Below are 21,099 nucleotides of genomic sequence, written 5' to 3'. Positions count from 1 at the left end.
AACATCGATACGTGGTTTCTATACTGTATAAAGCACACTAAGGAAGTCCTGGGTCATCTCATTAGACCAATATTTGTTGGAATAACATGTCACTTAACTTATATTACCACCTGTTAGAATCCTCTGGATTTGAGATCTAACTGATATTCAATACTCAATTGAATAACCTGCGGACTTGTGTTTTTTTTTGTTTTAGGGTGAAGAATGAAGTGGCCACTTTTTATGAAGACAAAAGAAAACACCGGAATCAAACCGAAGCATTGATGTTTATCTGTTTGCTCCTCACTATTTCCTCAGTATGGAAGAAGACCAGGATCTGAGGCGTAATTCAAGGATGACAGATAAAGCAATATTACTAAAAAGTGGTGGCCAGGAATATCCACGTATTGGCCATGTCCAAGAACTTTTCCACGAAGCTGCACAGGTTAATTTGACTAACAAATTACTGCACTTAACACCTCTTGCAAACTTTTTGAGCAGATTTTCACTTGAGTTTTGAACCAAAGTTGTTGGAGTGAAAGTGGATTTGGATTTGAATTTATGGAGTACATTCCAAAACTTACAGCTTGGAGTTGGCTAAGTAGTTTTGAACTGTTTACTATCAGGTTTAATAAGAAAACAATGGCCAATTTGAGTACTACATTCTGAATTTCACCAGGGCATAAGATATAAGAGCAGAATTAGGTCATTTGGCCCATCAAGTGTACTCCACTATTTCATCATGGCTGATCCATTTCCCTGCCAGCTTCAATCTCCTAACGTCTCCCCATATCCCTTCATGCCCTGAATAACCAAGAATTTATCAACCTCTGCCTTAAATATATCCAATGCCTTGGCCTCCACAGCCACTTGTGGCTTTGAATTCCACGGATTCACCACTCTCTGGCTAAAGAAATTCCTTCTCATCTCCATTCTAAATGGACATTCCTCTATTCTGAGGCTGTGTTCTCTGGTCCTAGTCTTCTCCAAATGATCTCTCTTTGGTTGATCATAGCTATTGGCAAAAAAAATGTGGGTTAATTCAGATAATTTGGCTAAAATTTATTCTAGTCTTTGTAAGAATGCCCATTCTGTTTCTGCCAGATCATAAAACAAAGTCCTCTCACCATAAGGGAGAGAAAAGAGACTGCAGTTGCCTGAATCTGGGGCAATAAACAGTCTGGAGGTACTCAAGGGGTTGAGAAGCAACCGTAAGGATAGTGGTTGGGGGTGGGTGAACTTTTAATGTTTTAGGTCAGAACCATGCAAGAGAACTGAAAATGGAGAGGGAAGACAGCAAGTATAAAGGGGGGGGGGGGGGGAGAATGGCGAGAAAGGAAGGTTAATGCGATTGGTGGGCTGAGGAGGGGTGAAGGATGATGGGAAAGTCCAACCAAGAAGGGGTGAGGTTGGAGTGGAGTTGGGAGCTGGTGATAGGTGGAGATGGGGGAAATAGAAAGGAGAGGTGGATGGAGCCAGGAGGAGGGAACTGAATGTGGAGATTTTGTGGACTGCTGTAACACCAAGGCTAACAGTGGTGAAATATGACGTCAAGGAGGTGATTATAGGAACAATTAAGGGAGAGGTGAAGTCCAGTTGGAGCCAGAACCAGATAGGACAGAGGAGGGGAGAAATCTTACGGGTGAATTTAGTGTGCAGTGTTGGATGGAACCAGGAGGGGTCAAAGATATCCTTAGTTGTCCAATCACTTTCAGCTCCTGTCTCACCACCCCTCACTCTCCCCTTTATATAGACCATCTGCCCTCTCTGATCTGAGTTCCTTCAGAACTTTGATACTACTGTTGGACTTTGAACTCTCTCTGGATTTCAGGTAGAGAAAGGTTGCATTTTCAACTTTCAAAGTAAGTTTATTATCAAAGTACACGTATGTCACCACATACAACCCTGAAATTAATTTTCTTCTGAGTGTACATCCAAGAACCCTAATAGAATCAAGGAAAGACTGCACTCAACAGGAGGGACAAACAATAAATATGTAAAGGACAGTGAACTGTGTAAATACAAAATAAATAAATAATAAGAAATAGATATTGAAAACATGAGATGAAGAGTCCTTGAAAGTGAATCCAGGGGTTGTGGGAACAGTTCAGTGATGGGGCGAGTGAAGTTTTTACCTTTGGCTCTGGAGCCTGATGGTTGAGGGGTAATAAATGTTCCTGAACCTGGTAGTGTGGGCCTTGAGACTCCTGTACCTTCTTCCTGATGGCAGCAGTAAGATGAGAGCGTGGCCTGGGAGGTGGGGGTCCTTTACGATGGATGCTGCTTTCCTATGACCCTGTAGATGTGCTCAATGTTGGGGAGGACTTTACTGGTGATGGACTGGGCTGTATCCACTACTTTTTGTAGGGTTTTCCATTCAAGGGCTTTGGCATTTCCCTACCAGGCCATGATGCAACCAGTCAATATACTCTCCACCACACATCATGCCAATCTTCACAAACTTGTCAAGAAGTGGAGGCGCTGCCATGCTTTCCTCATAATTGCATTTACATGCTGGGTCCAGGACAGAGTCTCTGAAATGATAACACCAAGGCATTTAAAGTTGCTGATCCTCTCCACCTCCGATCCCCTGATAAGGACTGGCTCATGGACCTCTGGTTTCCTCCTGCTGAAGCCAATAAATAGGTGCTTGGTCTGGCTGACATCAAGTTGAGGGGTTGTTGATATGGCACTCTTCATCCAGACTTTCAATCATCCTCTATGCTGATTCATCACCTCCTTTGATTCCACCTATGACAGTAGTGTCTTCAGCAAACTTGAATATGACATTGGAGCTGTCATAAGCGTACGGTGCGTGGAGTGGGACAAAACGCACAGGCTTGTGGTACACCTTTGCAGTTGGATATTGTGGAGGAGATGTTGTTGCCAATCCAAACCGCATGACCTCTGAAAGTAAGGGAATCAAGAATCCAATTGCACAAGGAGGTATTGAGGCCAAGGTCTTGAAACTTATTGATCAGTTTTGAGGGGATGATGGTATTGAATACTGAGCTGTAGTCAATAAAAAGCATCTTGATTTATGTACTTTTGCTGTCCAGACGTTCCAGGGTTGAGTGAAGAGCTGATGAAATGGCATCTGCTGTGGATCTGTTGTGCCAGGAGGCAAATGGGAACGTATCTAAGTTGCCAAAGAGGCAGGTGTTGATATGTTTCATCACCAACTTCTCAAAGCACTTCATTACAGTAGATATAAGAACTACTGGATGATAGTCATTGAGAGACACCTTCTTCTTGGGTACCAGCATAATTGAAGCCTGCCTGAAGCAGGTGGGTAACCTCAGATTGCTGAAGCGAGAGCTTCAAGATATTAGTGAGCACTTCAGCCAGTTGATCAGCACAGGTCTTTAGTACTTGGCGGGTACCCCGTTTAGGCCGAATGCTTACCATAAGTTCACCCTCCTGAAGGATGCTCTCATGTCAGCCTTAGGGACTGAAATCACAGGGTCTTTGGGGGCTCTGGGAGTATGTGAACATTGCTCCATGTTTTGATGGTCAAAATGAGCTCATTTGGAAGCAAAGCCCTGTTTGTCACCTATTTCGCTTGGTTTCACTGTGTAAGAGGTAATGGCATTCAAGCCCTGACACTGAGGTAGAGCATCCCGCTGTGACTCAAGTTTGGTCTGGAACCGCCACTTAGCATGCAAGATGGCTTTCTAAAGATTGTCCCTGGATCTCTTGAACCTTACTTGGTTGCCAGACCTGCATGTCTCTGATCTGGCCCTTAGCAAATTGTGGATCTTGTGGTTTATTGAGGGCTTTTGGTTGGGGAAGATGCTGACTGATTTTGGGACACACACTCACCCACTACCTTTTTAATAATTTTGGCTACCATTACTAACATTTGATGTTTTCTGTGAAAGAGTTAAAGCATTGATATTTCTTAGAATTAGCGATGAGTTTGAGGCACCTAGAAACGTGTCTAAAAGAGATATTTGAGCTTTCCAGAAGTTTATTTAAAAAAAAGCTGTTTAGCTTCAACGTTTCCTGATCGAACATCCGTAATTGTGTAAGGCAAAATATGGTTAAATCTGACATTGAACAAGAGTTCTAAACCGCAGTTGCCATGGTCATTTTAGATTAAGTTTTTCATTATAATCAATTAAAAGAAAAGTTTTAGGAGTCAGCATAGGCTGTATGTTTAAATATGTCTGTTTTATTTGTTAGATTTCACTTGTGCTTTGACTGTATAGATTTTGCAGAACATCTTTCACAGAAATGCAAAGTGTTTGTGAATATTGAAATAATGATTAATTTTTTAATTTACCTGTAGTTTTTATAGAATCAAAGACAGTTTAAAGAACATGTTTTGGGGGTCATATCACGGCCATCTTCAGATGTTCAATACACTTTGGCATTAGTTTAACAATTCGACAGGTTTATAGCAACTACAATGTGCATTGTGTGCACAATTGCAAAGGATATACCAGTACTCTATAACTAACTTTAAAACTGATTTATATAGACTGTCCTATTTGTACACAAGTATAAGCTATTTCAACGCTTGCATTCATAAAATTTCCATTAAATGTATATCCTTACATGTTTGATGACTGTGAGTCAATGTGGCCTTCTGTTGCTGAGTAGGTTCAAAGTGGTTTAGATAATGAGAAGATTTTCCAGTTTCTGTTTCAAGATGTGATTTGTATGTGAGCACGTTTCAAGGAGTAAGACTGTACACTGCTTTGCAATCAGCTTACAAAACTGCATGTTAAAATTCCTATCACTGCTTGCTGTCTTTATTTGACAAGGCAACTAGTTATTTGATATGAATGCTTAGGAAGAAAGGAAAAAAAATGGCTTCCTGGTACTAATTGGAGAATAATGCTGATTTATCATTTAGGTATCACAGCCCCATGTCAAACCCTGGTGGAAAGTTAAGGTATTTGTCTGGGAACCAGTGTTATTTGGAACGTGGGATGGAGTCTTCACGACTTGCATGATAAATATTTTCGGAGTGGTTCTGTTCCTGCGCACAGGGTGGCTTGTGGTAAGTGTCTAATTATTTTCCACCACTTTTACAACTGTGTTGACTTCATGATGCTCAACTTTCAATTATGGGGCATTAATTTGCCTGAAGAAAGCTTTGCACCATTTCTGTAACATTCTCTTTCTTGTGTAGAATAAAGCAATATTTAAAAAAAGATGCACAAGAAGAAATTGTAAGCAGATGTTAGTCAAGAACAGCAGAAATAAAGAATTGTTGAATTGTTTAATTTTACTGCCAATTGTTTAATTTGTTCCATTTTATTCTGAAAAGTAGTGTAGTAGTTAGCATGATGCTTTACAGTACCAGCAACCCACTGCTTGCATGTTCTCCGTGACTGGTTGCTAGGTTGTCAGGGGTTGCTGGGTGGCGTGGCTCAATGGCCGAATGGTTTACTCCATGCTGTGTCTCAATAAATGAAATGAATTGACAGTAAAACAAATTGGTTGGTAATTAATAGCTTGTTTGAATTTTATCACCTGACTCTTAATATTAAAGGAACTGAATTTTAATTTGTTGTTTTATAAGCTTAGTCATTCTTCTCCACACCAATTTGTTGCACACAATTTATGGAGTAGAAAACAACCAAACTTTTATTCCAACCATTTTATTTTATTTATTTAACGGTGTAGCACATAGTTTGTCCTTCCAGCCCTTCGATCCGCGTCGCACCGTCCCGCCCCAGCAGCCCCACAGCCCTGATTAACCTTGACCTAACCATGGGACAATTTGCAATGGCCATTTATCCTACCTGGCACGTGGACTGTGGGAGGAAATGGGAAGAAAGGGAAAACCAATGCATTTCACGGGGGGACGTACAGAGACTCCTTACAGAACGGCACCAGAATTGAACTCTGAAATCCGAAATGCCCCAAGCCAGATTAATGTTGTGCTAACCACAACACTACTGTGGTGCCCTCACAGAATATTTATTCTAAGGACTACAAATAAATAGTCACCTTGATATTTCATGAATTTTAAAACATTTATTTCATTTTATAGTATGTTGTAAGACAGAATCATCCATTAAATGGTAAGAATAGCAAATATGTTACATTTACTGTCGCACCTCAGGGGTGTGTGCTTAGCCCACTGCTCTACTCTCTATATACCCATGACTGTCTGGCTAGGCATAGCTCAAATACCATCTATAAATTTGCTGCCGATACAACCATTGTTGGTAGAGTCTCACTCAGGTGGTGACGAGAGGGCGTACAGGAGTGAGATTTGCCAACTAGTGGAGTGGTGCCGCAGCAACAACCTGGCACTCAATGTCAGTTAGACAAAAGAGCTGATTGTGGACTTCAGGAAGGGTAAGATGAAGGAACACACACCAATCCTCATAGAGGGATCAGAAGTGGAGAGAGTGAACAGCTTCAAGTTCCTAGGTGTCAAGATCTCTGAGGATCTAACCTGGTCCCAACATATCGATGTAGTTATAAAGAAGGCAAGACAAGTGGCTGTACTTTATTAGGAGTCTGAAGAGAATTGGCATGTTGACAAATACACTCAAAAACTTCTATAGTTGTACTGTGGAGAGCATTCTGACAGGCTGCATCACTGTCTGGTATGGAGGGTTACCGCACCGGACCGAAAGAAGCTGCAGAAGGTTGTAAATCTAGTCAGCTCCATGTTGGGCACCAGCCTACAAAGTACCCAGTACATCTTTAGGGATCGGTGTCTCAGAAAGTCAGCGTCCATTATTAAGGACCTCCAGCACCCAGAGCATGCCCTTTTCTCACTGTTGCCATCAGGTAGGAGGTACAGAAGCCTGAAGGCACACACTCAGCGATTCAGGAACAGCTTCTTCCCCTCTGCCACCCGATTCCTAAATGGACATTGAACCCTCGGACACTACTTTATTTTTTTTTTACTATACAGTATTTCTGTTTTTACACATTTTTAAAATCTATTCAATACACATTGATTTACTTGTTTATTTATTATGTTTTATTTTATTTATTATTTTTTTCTCTCTCTGCTAGATTATGTTTGCATTTGAACTGCTGCTGCTAAGTTAACAAATTTCACATCACATGCCGGTGGTAATAAACCTGATTCTAATTTATTCCATGACTTAAATCGTAACAGATTTGTCTCATTAGACAGTTAGCTTGTTTTGCTTCCTGAAAATCTGTAAAGCAAGAGGTTCCAAGGGATCCGACTGAAATATGATTCTGTAAACTAAATGGCTGTGACCAGCTACATGTGCAACAAATAAAGCTAATGCTGACTAAATATTGATGTGTATCTTTTGGTCTAAATCAATTGCATTCAATCTGTAAACATGACTTTAACACAGAAAATTAAAGAACAGATTTTTTTTAAACATTAGCTCTATTTGTCACATGCACATCAGAACATCGAAAGATGCAGAGAAATGCATAGCGTATGTCAAAGACCTACAGGGTCCGAGGATCTGCTGGGGCAACCCGCAGCAGTCATCAGGTAGTCGGCACCAACTGCAGTTACTAACCCTAACCTGTACGTCTTTGGAATGAGAGAGGAAACCAGAGGACCTGGAGGGAACCCACACCATCATGAGGAGAACGTACACAGAGACAGCGGCAAGAATTGAATCCCGATTGCCAGCACTGTAAGAGTTCCACAAGACCAAGATGTCCTCAGGTGTAGTCACATTCTTGCAACACTGCTTATTTCACAATGCTCTAATTACTTTATGATCATTTAAAAATAACAAGGTAGCCAGATTTTGTCAGAAATGGGGCAAAGGATCAGGTAGAATTTGAGATTTGATTGGTTGGCTCTGTAGACAGTGCATTAAGCTGGTATTTGTGTAGATCCAGCAGATTACTTTTGAAGTGTAGTTACTTTTACATTAGGAAATTGAGACAATAGTTTCAGCAAAAGTGCTAGATAAATTGGTAAATTGTTTTTTTGTTGTCACGTGCTGAAGTACAATGAAAACTTGTCTTGGCATACTGTTCATACAGATCAATTCAACACAACAGTACTGTAGTAATTTAATGTATTACATTCTACTGCTGCAAAAAAAAAACAAACTTCATGACGTGTGAAGGACGATGAACTGGATTATGCTCGTCTCTATAGTGGACTGAGAGTGGTTCAAATACACCAGAGAACAAATAATAATCTTGGCATGTCTATGGTAAGATAAGGCAAGGATTAAAGATCATGTCCAGGCAAGAGCACGTTGCAGCAGTTGTAGTCAGGTGAGACCTTTGAAGTGAGACCACCAGAGACATCTCTGCTTACTACAGACGATATGCGGGGCCAACTGAGGCAGTGTGTACGGGAGCCAGACAAGTGAAGCCTTTGCAGTGAGACTTCTTCAGAAAGGTCATCTTAAAACATAGCATTCCTTTACACAATAGGGGGAGCTAGAGACAGACAAGGTAGAAATAATGGAAGGATGTGAAATATACCCCGCAACTAGGGGAAATTGCTTTTCTAACTTTGTCATCAGTTGTCAACTTGAAATTACAATTCACTTTTAATCCCTCTATTGTTTATGGAGTTTGATCTTGGAGGCAAGGAATTCACTCAAACATATACATCGGAAATGGTCAATATCTGTAGCTGATAAACCAATTCTGCATAAAATAGCTGTTTTCTGTTCAGACGAGAACAGTGTGGGTGATGGGCCATGCTGTTCTCCTTATGCACAAGTAAAACAAAAATATGTTGGAATCATAATGTGTGTGTTTTAGACCCAGTTATTTCATCTTATTATAAAGGAAAGATTAAATATTTTTTCTGCATCTAATAAAATAATTTGCTTTTTTTTCTCAGAATGAATGAAAAGTTAGCATTAAATCTGTCTGTCCAGGTGAGCTCTGGGACACCTTGTTCAGAGTCATTCCATAATGATAGTACGTTATGAACACAGGAGCAAGACTGCACCATTTGATTACAAGGGGTGATTGATGAGTTCGTGGCCTAAGGTAGAAGGAGTCAATTTTAGAAAACCTAGCACATTTATTTTTCAACATAGTCCCCCCTCCTACATTTACACATTTAGTCCAGCGGTCATGGAGCATATGGATCTTGGACGTCCAGAAAGTGTCCACTGCAGGGGTGATTGATAAGTTCGTGGCCTAAGGTAGAAGGAGATGAGTTATACAGCTCTCGTTACATGCACATGCAGTTCAACTCTTTGAGTGATTATGCAGAAAGTTTGAAGTTAATAACTCATCCACGACTGCTGGACTAAGTGTGTAAATGTAGGAGGGGACTATAAAAAATAAATGTGCTAGGTTTTCTATAATTGACTCCTTCTACCCTAGGCCACAAACTTATCAATCACCCCTCGTAGAACTTGCTGCTCTTAAAATTCATGAAAAAATGATTTATGAATTGGGAGCAGGAATAGGCTACTTGGTTTCTCAATTGACTGAGTAGATGAGGCTTCATGTTGTGGTTGAGAAAAACTATTCATCTGCAAATTAACGATTCTGCTCATGAAATAGCTAATGCTTCCAGAGGAATGTGAGATTCACCTTGATCACACTTTGCTACCTGATCCGCTGAGTTCCTCCAGCATTTTGTGTGTTTTACTCTGGATTTCCCGCATCAGCAGAATCTCTTGTGTTTATCTATCTACTATTCAGTTTATTATGTTGGCACTAGTTGGGTTCATATCATTGATTTTTGCAATTTTTAACTCTCAGGGAAATACTGGAATCCTGCTGGGAATGTTTATGGTGACCCTGGTTATCTTGGTTGCTTTGGTGACAGTTCTGTCAGGAATTGGAGTGTTGGAGAGGTGCAGTCTTGGAAATGGTGGAATATACGCCATGCTTTCTACAGTCCTGGGAGGTCAAGTAGGAGGAACATTTGGATTTCTCTATGTATTTGGACAGGTAATCATGATAAGTAAATGGTGCTTTTTATGAACTGTACAGAGGTCTGCTATTCTGGGGACCTAGATTTTAATTATTTCACCTATAGTGGTCATCTCAGTCAAAGTCCTCAGCTTCAGAATTTCTTGATTGTTTGCATCTCTCACCTTTTTCCTTTCTTGAGTCATTCCTTAAAACCCACCTTTTGGATCAAGTCTGCCTCATTATGTAGCTGGGTGCCATGTTATGTTTGATAACATTGCTGTGGTTTTTTCAATTTTTTTGCGTAGAAGGGCCTATGTAAATACAAGTGTCGTTTAGTTTGCATTCTTTCATAATCTTTAACGACAATTCAAAGTTAATTAATTATTAAAGTTCATATACATCACCGTATACAACCCTGAGATTCACTTTCCAGTGGGCATACTCAACAAATCTATAGAATAATAACCGTAACAAAATCAGTGAAAAACTGCTCAGCTGGGGCATTCAACCAGAGTGAAGAAGACAGCAAACCATGCAAATACAAAAAATAAGAAATAGTAATAAATATATAAGCAATAAATATTGAAAAGGTGAGATGAAGACTCCTTGAAAGTGAGTCCATTGGTTGTGAAAACATTTCTACAATATATGATTATTGCACTTGGCTAAATAGCTGATTCTCCATTTAATTCTGGCACTGTAACAGTGGCAATATCGCAGTATTCCAATCCCAAAAACAGGCCCAGTATTCCAAATGGCACCAGCAAGCTGTCTAAGAATTGGGAATCCTTCCTGTGACACTTCTGAAATAGTAATGAGTTTGAATTCTGCTATACAGCTTGGCCACAAAAAAAAATTTGGGTTCAATTTTGCAATCAACAGTAATCAAGTTTGCAATGATTTATCACATGTTTTTACAAATCCTAAGTATTTGGCCCCATTCCCAAATTCAACTTAAGGATGTCTGTAAAAATAGAACTCATTCCGTAATCAGGAAAGGCCTGAAATCTGGAATATCTGTATATCTGTCACCACCAATGTTTGTTGAGGCAGAACCTGAAGTATTAGCTTTTCAAAAATAAAAATTTTAGTGTTGTACCAAGCCATCATTCCCACTCTACCTCTATGCCCTAAAGAAAAATTGACTAGATAATAATTCTCTTAGATAAATACAAAAGCACTAACATTGAAGGTGTAGCATTCATTTATATCTCATACAGCTAACAATCTTGAGGTATTTACAATATTTTAGAGGTTGTAAATATTGCAGTCTCTTGTAAGTACATTAATGGTATTCAAGAAAGCTTCTTGATTCAAGCATGCAACTATGTATGTTTTAAATATTGTTAGTTTTCCTCCATTATAATTAAAGAAGAAACCTGTGGATGTTGGAAATATGAAACTGAAAACAAGATACTGGCATATTCAGTCTGACAGGATTGAATTGAATTGACTTTATTACTTACATCCTTCATATACATGAGGAGTAAAGATCTTTATGTTACGTCTCCATTCAAATGTGCAATGTGCAATTATAGTAAATTATAAAAAAAATTATGTCCAACAAGATAGTCAATATAACATAGAAATACAGTTGTGTCAGCATGAAATAAGCAGTCTGATGGCCTGGTGGAAGAAGCTGTCCCGGAGCCTGTTGGTCCTGGCTTTAATGCTGGGGTACCATTTCCCAGGTGGTAGCAGCTGGAACAGTTTGTTGTTGGGGTGACTCAGGTCCCCAGTGATCCTTTGGGCCCTTTTTATACACCTGTCTTTGTAAATGTCCTGATTAGTGGGAAGTTCACATTTACAGATGTGTTGGGCTGTCCGCACCACTCTCTGCAGAGTCCTGCGATTGAGGGAAGTACAGTTCCCATATCAGGCAGTGATGCAGCCAGTCAGAATGCTCTTGATCATGCCCCTGTAGAAAGTTCTTAGGATTTGGGGGCCCACACCAAATGTCATATGACATGGCATGTAATGATGATGTTGATTCCTCGCTTCAATTCCTACAGATCTACAAAATAAAATCGACATTAAAAGTGGGTGTCCTTAAGAGTATTATGAAGGGGATAGAAACAAAATTAAAATGCTGGCAATACACAAACTGCCTAAAGTAGGGATTTCCAACTATTCTTATGCCATGGACCAATACCATTAAGCAAGGGGTCCGTGGACCCCAGATTGGGAACCCCTAGCCCAAAGGCACAAGAGACGGCACATGCTGGAATCTGCAGCAACAATCTGCTGGAGGAATTCAACAGGTCGAGCAGCATCTGTGAGAGGAAAGGAGTTGTCAACGTTTCGAACCAAAACCCTACATCAGGATAAGTACTTGCTCTCCTGCTTGGTAGCACAAGTGAGAACAAGACTTTATGTTTCAGATCAATAATCTTTCATTAGATCATTTGTTCTTTTTAGGTCTGGAATTTCAAACTTCTTTCCCTTTCCACAGAAAGGTGCGACTCCTGGAAAGTGAATGCCCTCAAATCCTTTTGTTCCCTGGATTTGGAGTACCTGGTGCTGCTGTGTAGACCTTTCTGGCTGCCTAGGGAGTTCACGGCTGTTATTATTACAGCAGTGCATATTCTGCCACAGGCTGATAATGACCAGTTTGTGTATTGCCAGCATTTTAATTTTGTTTCTATCCCCTTCATAATACTCTTAAGGACACCCACTTTTAATGTTAATTTTATTTTGTAGATCTGTGGGAATTGAAGTGAGGAATCAACATCATCATTACGTGCCATGTCATATGACATGGGCAATCGTGGTTTCCATGACCATGATTGTTCTTGGCAAATACTTCTACAGAAATAATTTGCCATTGCCTTCTGAGCAGTGTCTTTAGAAGACGGGTGACCCCAGCCATCATCAATTCCCTTCAGAGATTGTCTGCCTGGTGTCAGTGATCACATAACCAGGACTTGTGATATGCACCAACTGCTCCTAGGACTACCCACCATCTGATCCCATGGCTCCACGTGTCTGTGACTGGGGAGACTAAGCAGGTGCTACACCTTGCCCATGGGTGATTTGCAGGCTAGTGGAGGGAAGGAGCATCTTACACCTCCTTTGATAGAGACAGATCTCCACCCTGCCACCCCGAAGTGAGGCATAGGTTTAAAATAAAAAGCTGTGAGGGGAAAAATTAGAAAAGAAAGTGACTGATACAGCATGAGAGCAAATATATTTTTCCATAGGCAACCTTTCATTAAGACCATAAGACATGGACCATAAAACTGCGTAACTCTCTGCTGAAGGCTAGTCCACTTAGATCTGCGGGCAGCAATTAATCATATGCATATTAGTTATTCAATTTTCTACAACGCCAATGAATACAGGCCACATTAAGTGTAGTTGCAATTCCTGCCTCTGCCTGCAAGGAGCTTATACATTCACCCCTTGACCGTGTCGTTTTCCTCTCTCAAAGACCCAACGTTTGGTAGGTTACTTGGTCATTGTAAATTGTCCTGTAATTAGTCGAGGATTAAACTGGGGGTTGCTGGGCGGTGTGGCTCGAAGGGCCAGAAAGACCTATTTCACACTGTATCTCAATCAATAAATGAATTAAATTAAATATACTTTGTAGACAGAATGGAGGTGTTAGTCATTTCCTCCTCCATCGCTGAATGTGCTGATTTTCCTTTACTAAACTACAGTATAATATCCTCCGAAGAAATAAAATGCCTTGATTGATATTACCTCAGACAATCATTTTAAAGTGCTGTGCTTCTTTTTCACATTTTATTTTAAGACCATTGTATTTCCTTTACCCACTGTGACATTTTTGCAGGTGTAGGCATTCTTCTACTCTGCAGCTCAGAACACCGACACGTTTATTTATAGCCAGACAGCTTTAAGGTACAACTAATGTGACCTACTTAACAAAAAAATTGTCCTCTCCTTTCTGTAAACGTGGTATTGTTCAAGAAGAAGAATGCTTCCTTTTATCGCCGGTCATGTCAATTAGAACAAGAGAGCATGTGGATCAACGGTATACTCAACCCGAATTTTGTTCGGGATATTAATGAAAATTTTTTGCCTCTTGAAGCTATAGGTTTTGTGCAAGGTGTCTATTGTTCACAGAAAGTTTGGTACCTATAGTGAGGAACAGGTGTAAGCAATCTTACTTTATTTTAAGGTTATTTGTTAATCATCAAAACACCATGAATTAGGCCATTTGGCTCTTCGAGTCTACTCCGACATTTCATCATGGCTGATCCATTTTCCCTCCCAGCCCCAATCTCCTGCCTTCTCTTTGTATCCCTGCATGCCCTGACTAATCACCAAACTGTCAACCTTTGCCTTGACTCTACCCAATGACTTGGTCTCCACAGCCATCTGTGGCAATGAAATCCACAGATTCACCACTCTCTGGCTAAAGAAATTCCTCCTCATCCCCATTGCAAATGCATGCTCCTCTAATCTGAAGCTGCGTCCTCTGGTCGTAGACTCCCGCACCATAAGAAACAACCTCTCCACATCCACTCTACTGAGGCCTTTCAAAATTCAGTAAGTTTCAATGACCTGGTGAGTTCAGGCCCAGAGGCATCAAACCCTTCTGATATGGTCAGCCTTTGTAATCTGGAATCATTTTTGCGAACCTCCTTTGCACCCTCTCCAATGTCAGTATGTCCTTTCTTAGAAGAAGGGCCCCAACTTTTATTAGATTAATACACACTTATAAAACGTTCTTGACGCTGGAAGTAAATGACTGTTTTCTTACAGTGTGTTGCAGGTGCTATGTATATCACTGGCTTTGCTGAATCCATTGCTGACCTGATGAACCTTAGTAACATCTGGGCAGTTCGAGGAATTTCCATCGCTGTGCTAATAGGGTTACTAGGAATTAATCTAGCAGGCGTCAAATGGATCATTCGGTTTCAACTGCTACTTTTAGCCTTGCTGGCTATCTCTACGATGGACTTTGTGGTTGGGACGTTCACACATCTGGATCCTGGTAAGAAAATTCATTTGTCAGTGCTGTTGGCGAGGCAATCATTTGCAGTTCAACAAATCCCTCTTATTTATGTGGAAGATATTTGTAGAGTTTCCAGCCTTTGCTGCCCCACTGTATATCTTGTCCCCAGTCAGTGACATTTAAGGTTCCTTAAGGTTGTTGTAGCCTGAGGTGGCAGTGGGGATAAGCTCCCACTATCTATTCCATGTGTCTCAAATGGTATCTGACACCCAGCTCCTGGCCTTCATGTGTGGCTTAGCTACTAAATCTGGCAAGGCAGGTTACCAGCGCCATGGCTGGCAGCTCCTTTAGGAGAAGGAAACCTGATCTCCAATCTCCGCTGTCTTGTTGCCATACCCACTCATGGGAAGGCTTTGGGAGTGAACCCAAAGGGAAATCTGGAGCTGGAGTCCCTAAGGCAGTCCTGCGCTGAGATCAATGCTGACTGGTGAGTCCTACAATGCCACTGGTACCTCTGTATTGGATCAGGAGTTCCCAACCTGTGTTCCGCAGATCCCTCGGTTAATGGTCGGGGTCCTCGGCATAAAATAGGTTGGGAACCCCTGGTTTGGGTTCATCAGCTGAGTGGAGAGGGGGGAGCCTGCCACACGGGCAACAGCTTGCTCTCCATACCCTACCGCCATGGCTTGCATACTGTCTTGCGTATCAAGTAGCTGCCCGGGACGCAACATCCACAGGCAACCCTGACCAAAGCAGGGAGTCAAAAATGTGACACCCATTCTGCAAAATTCAGGTAGCAATGTAGGTACATAGTTTATTAGAATTTTCCTTTTAATATTATTTTAAATTAATGTATTATGTTTGTATTATGAATAATTCTATAACTGTTGCTTACTCTGTAAAAGAGTTGGGTACTTTATAAAATTATGCATTTCAAAATCGTGCTTTGATATTCTGATTTCTAAATATGTCAAATTCTATTTTGCTCTACACCAATCAATGGTGATTATGAAATGCTGGAAATATGTAGCAGGTAAGATGACCTCTATAGTGAGAGAAACTAGTTAACCCTTCATGTAATATAAATAATCTGCCTGTTACACCACTGGCAGTGAAGGTCCATCATCTCTAGTGGTGTTCAAAGCTTCCTTCATTATGTCAGTAGCTTCCTTTTGGTTTTCACTACTGGCAGTCATGTGAGTCCGAGATGGAGACTCAGGAATACCATCGTACTCGGGTGTAGAATTGCTGTTTTGGAAATGGTTTGTTTCACCAGTCAGGGTTGTTAGCCCTGAGATGAACCCTCAAACCTGGAGGACTGGTGGACCACATTTAGCCTGGCCTGTACCCATTGATCTGATTGGCATGGGGTGACCCTTCCACAAACCAAAGCATAAAGCCCTGACCGCAGCCAGCGTAGCTCTCCGGGTCGCTGAGGCTATTTTTTTACCCTATGAAGAGGTTGTGGTTCCCCCGGAGGAGTTAATCTTTCAGGTCAATGACTTGTTGTTAGATCCAGGGAAGATTAGAACTCAAAAATGTTTTAAGTTTTGTTAAGAGAAGGCAGCTGCGGAGAAAAGAAAGCAAATGTGCATCAGGTGGGGGAGTCCCAAGTGAGTTAAGTAACATGGCGTCGGCTGAAATGGGGCTGCTAGATTCTGGTTAAGTAGAGATGTTTTGGCTGAAGGTTTTCTCCAGAGGAAAACATGAGAACAGAGATTGAAAAGTAACCAAAGATTCAAGATTCAAAGATTCAAAAACTTGATTGTCATTCTAACCATACATCAGCTGTGCAGGGCAGAATGAGACAGCGTTTCTCAGGGGCAGTGCAATCATAACATAACAAACGCAACACTAAATAATAAACATAACAATAAATAGTAAAACACAACAGCCACATGTCAGTTAAAATCAAGTTATAAGAGTCCAGTGCAAGTTAAAAGTGTCCAAAGCAGAGTCAGGTGGAGCAGCTATTTAGCAGTCTGACTGCCTGTGGGAGGAAGCTGTTTAGTAATCTTGTGGTTTTAGTTTTGATGCTCCTGTAACGTTTGCCTGATGGCAGAAGAACAAACAGTTCATGGAGAGGGTGTGAGGGGTCTTTAATGATGTACCATGTCTTCTGGAGGCATCAACTCTGAAAGAGGTCTTGGACAGAAGGTAGGGAGACCCCAATAACCTTCTCCGCTCCCCTAACCACCCTCTGCAAGGCTTTTTTTGTCGACAGCACTGCAGCTGGAGTACCAGGTTGTGATGCAAAAGGTCAGCACACTCTCAACCACGCCTCTGTAGAATGTAGTTAAGATGTTAGTGGGGAGTGATGCTTGTTTAAGCTTCCTCAGAAAGTGCAATCTCTGCTGGGCCCGTTTCAGAATCCCAGTGGTGTTCCTGGACCAAGTGAGATTGTCCGAGATCTGCACCCCAAGGAACTTGATGTTTTCCACTCTCTCCACAGTGGAGCCGCTGATGCTGAGGGGTGTGTGCTCAGGCTGAGACCATCTGAAATCAACGATCATCTCCTTGGTTTTGGTGACATTAAGCATCAAGTTGCTATCCCTGCACCAGCCCTCTAGGTGTTTGACCTCCTCCCTGTACATTGTTTCATCATTTTTGCTGATGAGTCCCACCACTGTGGTATCATCAGCAAATTTAATGATCAGGTTCAAATCTGGCTGCACAGTCATGTGTTTGCAGTGTAAACAGCAGTGGGCTAAGCACACAGCCTTGTGGGGATCCAGTGCTCAGTGTGATGGAGTCAGAGATGTTCCTGCCAACACGGACTGACTGTGGTCTCTCTGTCAAAAAAATCCAGAATCCAGCGACACATGGCAGTGCTAAGGCCAAGCAGTGACAGTTTCTCCACTATTCTCTGCGGGATGATGGTATTGAACGCTGAACTGAAATCAATGTACAGGATTCTGGCATAAGTGTCTTTGTTGTCCAAGTGAGAGAGAACTGTGGGCAGTGTGGTGGATATTACGTCCTCTGTAGGGTGATTTGGACGATAAGTAAACTGCAGAGGATCCAGTGATGAGGGGAGGCTGGCTGTGATATGAGGCTTGACAAGCCGTTCAAAACATTTCATCACTATGGGGGTCAGGGCAACGGGATGGTAATCATTCAGACAGGCTACAGCTGATTTCTTTGCTGCAGGGATGATTGTGGAGGTTTTGAAGCATCTGGGGACAATGGCTTGACTAAGGGAAATGTTGAAAATGTCTGTCAGGACATCTGCTAATACATCAGCACATTCCTTGAGCACACGTCTAGGGATGTTGTCGGGACCTCCCGCTTTTCGTGGGTTGACCCTGGCAAGGGTTCTCCGTGTTTGCTCTGCATCAATGATTGGAGCCGGCTGGTCAGATGGTAAAAAGGGACTGGCTCTCCCCCTTGCTGTAGCGTTTGATGGTTCGAAGCGGGCAAAGAAATTGTTAAGCCCGTCTGGAAGAGAGGCGTCGCTGTCATCAGTTTTCTGCCTGATCTTGTCGTCTGTCAGAGCTTTAATTCCCTGCCACATCCGTCTGGTGTCACCTGTGTCACAGAAGTGTCCATGTATTTTGCCCGCGTAGGCCCTTTTCGCTTTCCTGATCCCTAGTGAAAGTGCAGACCAGGCTGAGCGAAGCGCGCTCCTGTCCCCCGATCTGTAGGCTGTGTCACGGGCCTTCAGTAGTGAACGCACCGCTGTTGTCATCCATGGCTTTTTATAACCACGTGCGGTGAAGGTTTTCATCACAGTGACATCCTCCGTGCATGTGGCTATGTAGCTGATTACTGCCTCCGCTTACTCCTCAATGTCTGTATGGTCGTTATAGGAGGCTGCTGTTTTAAATATATCCCAGTCTGTGTGCAAAAAACAGTCTTGTAGTGCTGAGGCTGCTCCTTTTGGCCAGACCCTTATCTCTCTTTTCTCTGCTCTCACACGTTTAAGCAGTGGTTTATATGCTGGTGTTAACATGACAGATATGTGATCAGAGTGGCCGAGATGGGGGCAGGGAGCTGCTTTGTATGCCTGTGGTGTGTTGGTATAAAGTTGTATGAAATAAGGAAAAAAGTGTGATTGGTATTGGGGAAAAAGTAGTAATGTGTGTAATGTGTCAAAGTAAAAGACCATAAGACATAGGAGCAGATTTAGGCCATTCAGCCCATCTAGTTTGCTCCACCATTCCATCATGGCTCATCCCGGAGCCTGCTCAACCCCATACACCTGCAAACTACTGTCCATGATTCATGTAGAAAAAACGTAGAGGCGTGCTAACCACTACGCTGTACACGGTAGTGTTTTGCACAACACTTTATGATACAAGTGACCCAGGTTCAATTCCAGCCGCTGTCTGTAAGGAGTTTGAACGTTCTCCCTGTGACCGCATGGGTTTCCTCCGGGTGCTCTGGTTTCCTCCCACAGTCCAAAGACATACCGATTGGTAGGTTAATTGACCATTGTAAATTGTCCCGTGATTAGCGTAGAGTTACTGAGCTGTGTGGCGTGGCTCAAAGGGCCGGCACTGTGCTGTATCTCAATAAATTTAGAAAAATGAAACCTGGGTGGTGACAGGGAGTTCAGTAGTCTTACAGCCCGGGGGAAGAAGCTGTTTTCTGTCCTAACAGTTCTTGTCCTAATGCAATGGCACCTCCTGGCTGAGGTTAAGAGGTCAAAGAGATTGTTGGACGGATGGGAGGGATCATTGACAATGCTAAGGGTCCCGTGCACACAGATAGATATCTGATCAATATCTCTAAAGGGCGGAAGAGAAACCTCAATGAATCGTAAACATAAAATACTCTGCAGATGCTGGGGTCAAAGCAACACTCACACCACACTGGAGGAACTCAGCAGGTCGGGCAGCATCCGTGGAAACGATCAGTCAACGTTTCGGGCCGGAACCCTACGTCAGGACTGAAGAGGGAAGGGGCAAAGAAGGTGGGGGGAGGGTGGGAAGGAGAAGGCTGGTAGGTTCCAGGTGAAAAACCAGTAAGGGGAAAGATAAAGGGGTGGGGGAGGGGAAGCAGGGAGGTGGTAGGCAGGAAAGGTGAAGAAGGAATAGGGGAAAGCACAATGGGTAGTAGAAGGAGGCGGAACCATGAGGGAGGTGATAGGCAGCTGGGGGAGGGGGCAGAGTGACATAGAATGAACCTCAATGAATCTCTTGGCAGTCCTCACAATCCTTTGTAGGGATTTGTGGTCAGTGCCTTACAGTTCCTGTACTAGGTGGTGATGCAGCTAGTCTGGCCCTCTCAGTGGTGTTCTTGTAAAAGTCAGTTCTAATGGGGTTAGGGTGGTGAGCCTCACTTGCCTCAACCTCCTCAGGAAGTGGAGGCGCTGCTATGCTCTCTTGACCAAAGAGGAGGTGTTGAGCGACCAGGAGAGATCGTCTGATATGTGCACACTCCTAACTACACATATCAGAATCAGGTTTAACATCACTGGCATATGTCATGGAATTTGGTGTTTTTGTGGTAGGAGTGTAATTCAATATGTAATAATAGAAAAAAACATGAATTATAGCAAGTGTGTGTGTGTATAAGTAGTATATATGTGTTAAATAAGCAGTACAAACATTTTTAAAGTAGTGAGGTAGTGTTCATGGGTTCAATGTCTATTCAGAAATCTGATGGCAGAGGGGAAGAAGCTGTTCCTGAATCACTGAGTGTGTGTCTTCAGGCTCCTGTGTATATTTGCTAATCTACTAATCATATATACTAATAAACAACCAGATACTTGGAGAGAACTGTGCTGTTTGCTTGCTTGTACAGGAAATATTCTGGAAGGACTGTAAAGAGAATAACTTGTAGATAAGGGATGAGGAAAAAGTACGTCCTAACAGTTGATAAATATGGAAGTTTAATGATTGTATTTGCACACACATAGAGCAATGCATGTAGACTCCAGCTGAGGTCTCTGTTGGACAAACTCTTCTGTCTGGCTGCTGCTTCCTCTAGAAATGACTCGAGGAAACAGGCAGGAACTATAATATCCAAAGCAGCCAAGTGACAATAGGAAATGACATCACTTGCTTTTTATATATACATTTTTAATTTACTGTTGGAGAATTAATTTGCTCCTGAAAATGCTTCTCTGCAACTGTTTAAAAAATCAAAGTTTCATCCTCCGAGTTTGAATTATGAAATATCTGATCCCTTTAGAAGCATAGAATAGAGTGTAGTGGTCTGTTTTGAAATTCTTACGTGTTTTTAAAAAAAAGTGCACAAAAGTGATACATAATTTTATCTATAACCACAATCTTTTTGTTTTATTATTACTATGCTTTCCACTGCTTGTTTTAAGCTGCCTCGCACTTAGGGAGAAGCGAATCTATTAGTTTGTGCATGGTTAGGAAGGATGCGGGTGTCAGGTCTTGATGAGTTCCTGACCGATGAGAATGTCATCTTGC

General features: G+C 41.9%; 1 protein-coding gene across 3 annotated transcripts in view; it reads left to right on the top strand.

The window, feature by feature from the left end:
- slc12a8 (solute carrier family 12 member 8) overlaps positions 1–21,099 on the top strand; it is a 148,829-nt gene that overhangs the window by 13,476 nt on the left and 114,254 nt on the right. For all 3 annotated transcript variants that reach the window (XM_072259687.1, XM_072259688.1, XM_072259690.1), the window contains exons 2-5: positions 197–424; positions 4,841–4,987; positions 9,637–9,828; positions 14,521–14,752. In XM_072259687.1, the coding sequence (XP_072115788.1) occupies positions 299–424; positions 4,841–4,987; positions 9,637–9,828; positions 14,521–14,752 (697 nt within the window). In that variant the 5' untranslated portion in view covers positions 197–298. The remainder of the gene's footprint in view (positions 1–196; positions 425–4,840; positions 4,988–9,636; positions 9,829–14,520; positions 14,753–21,099) is intronic.

Source organism: Mobula birostris, chromosome 6 (genome assembly GCF_030028105.1).
Source record: "Mobula birostris isolate sMobBir1 chromosome 6, sMobBir1.hap1, whole genome shotgun sequence".
Classification (NCBI taxonomy): domain Eukaryota; kingdom Metazoa; phylum Chordata; class Chondrichthyes; order Myliobatiformes; family Myliobatidae; genus Mobula; species Mobula birostris.
The sequence above is the reverse complement of the archived record's forward strand: the minus strand, read 5'-3'. Positions and strand labels throughout refer to the sequence as shown.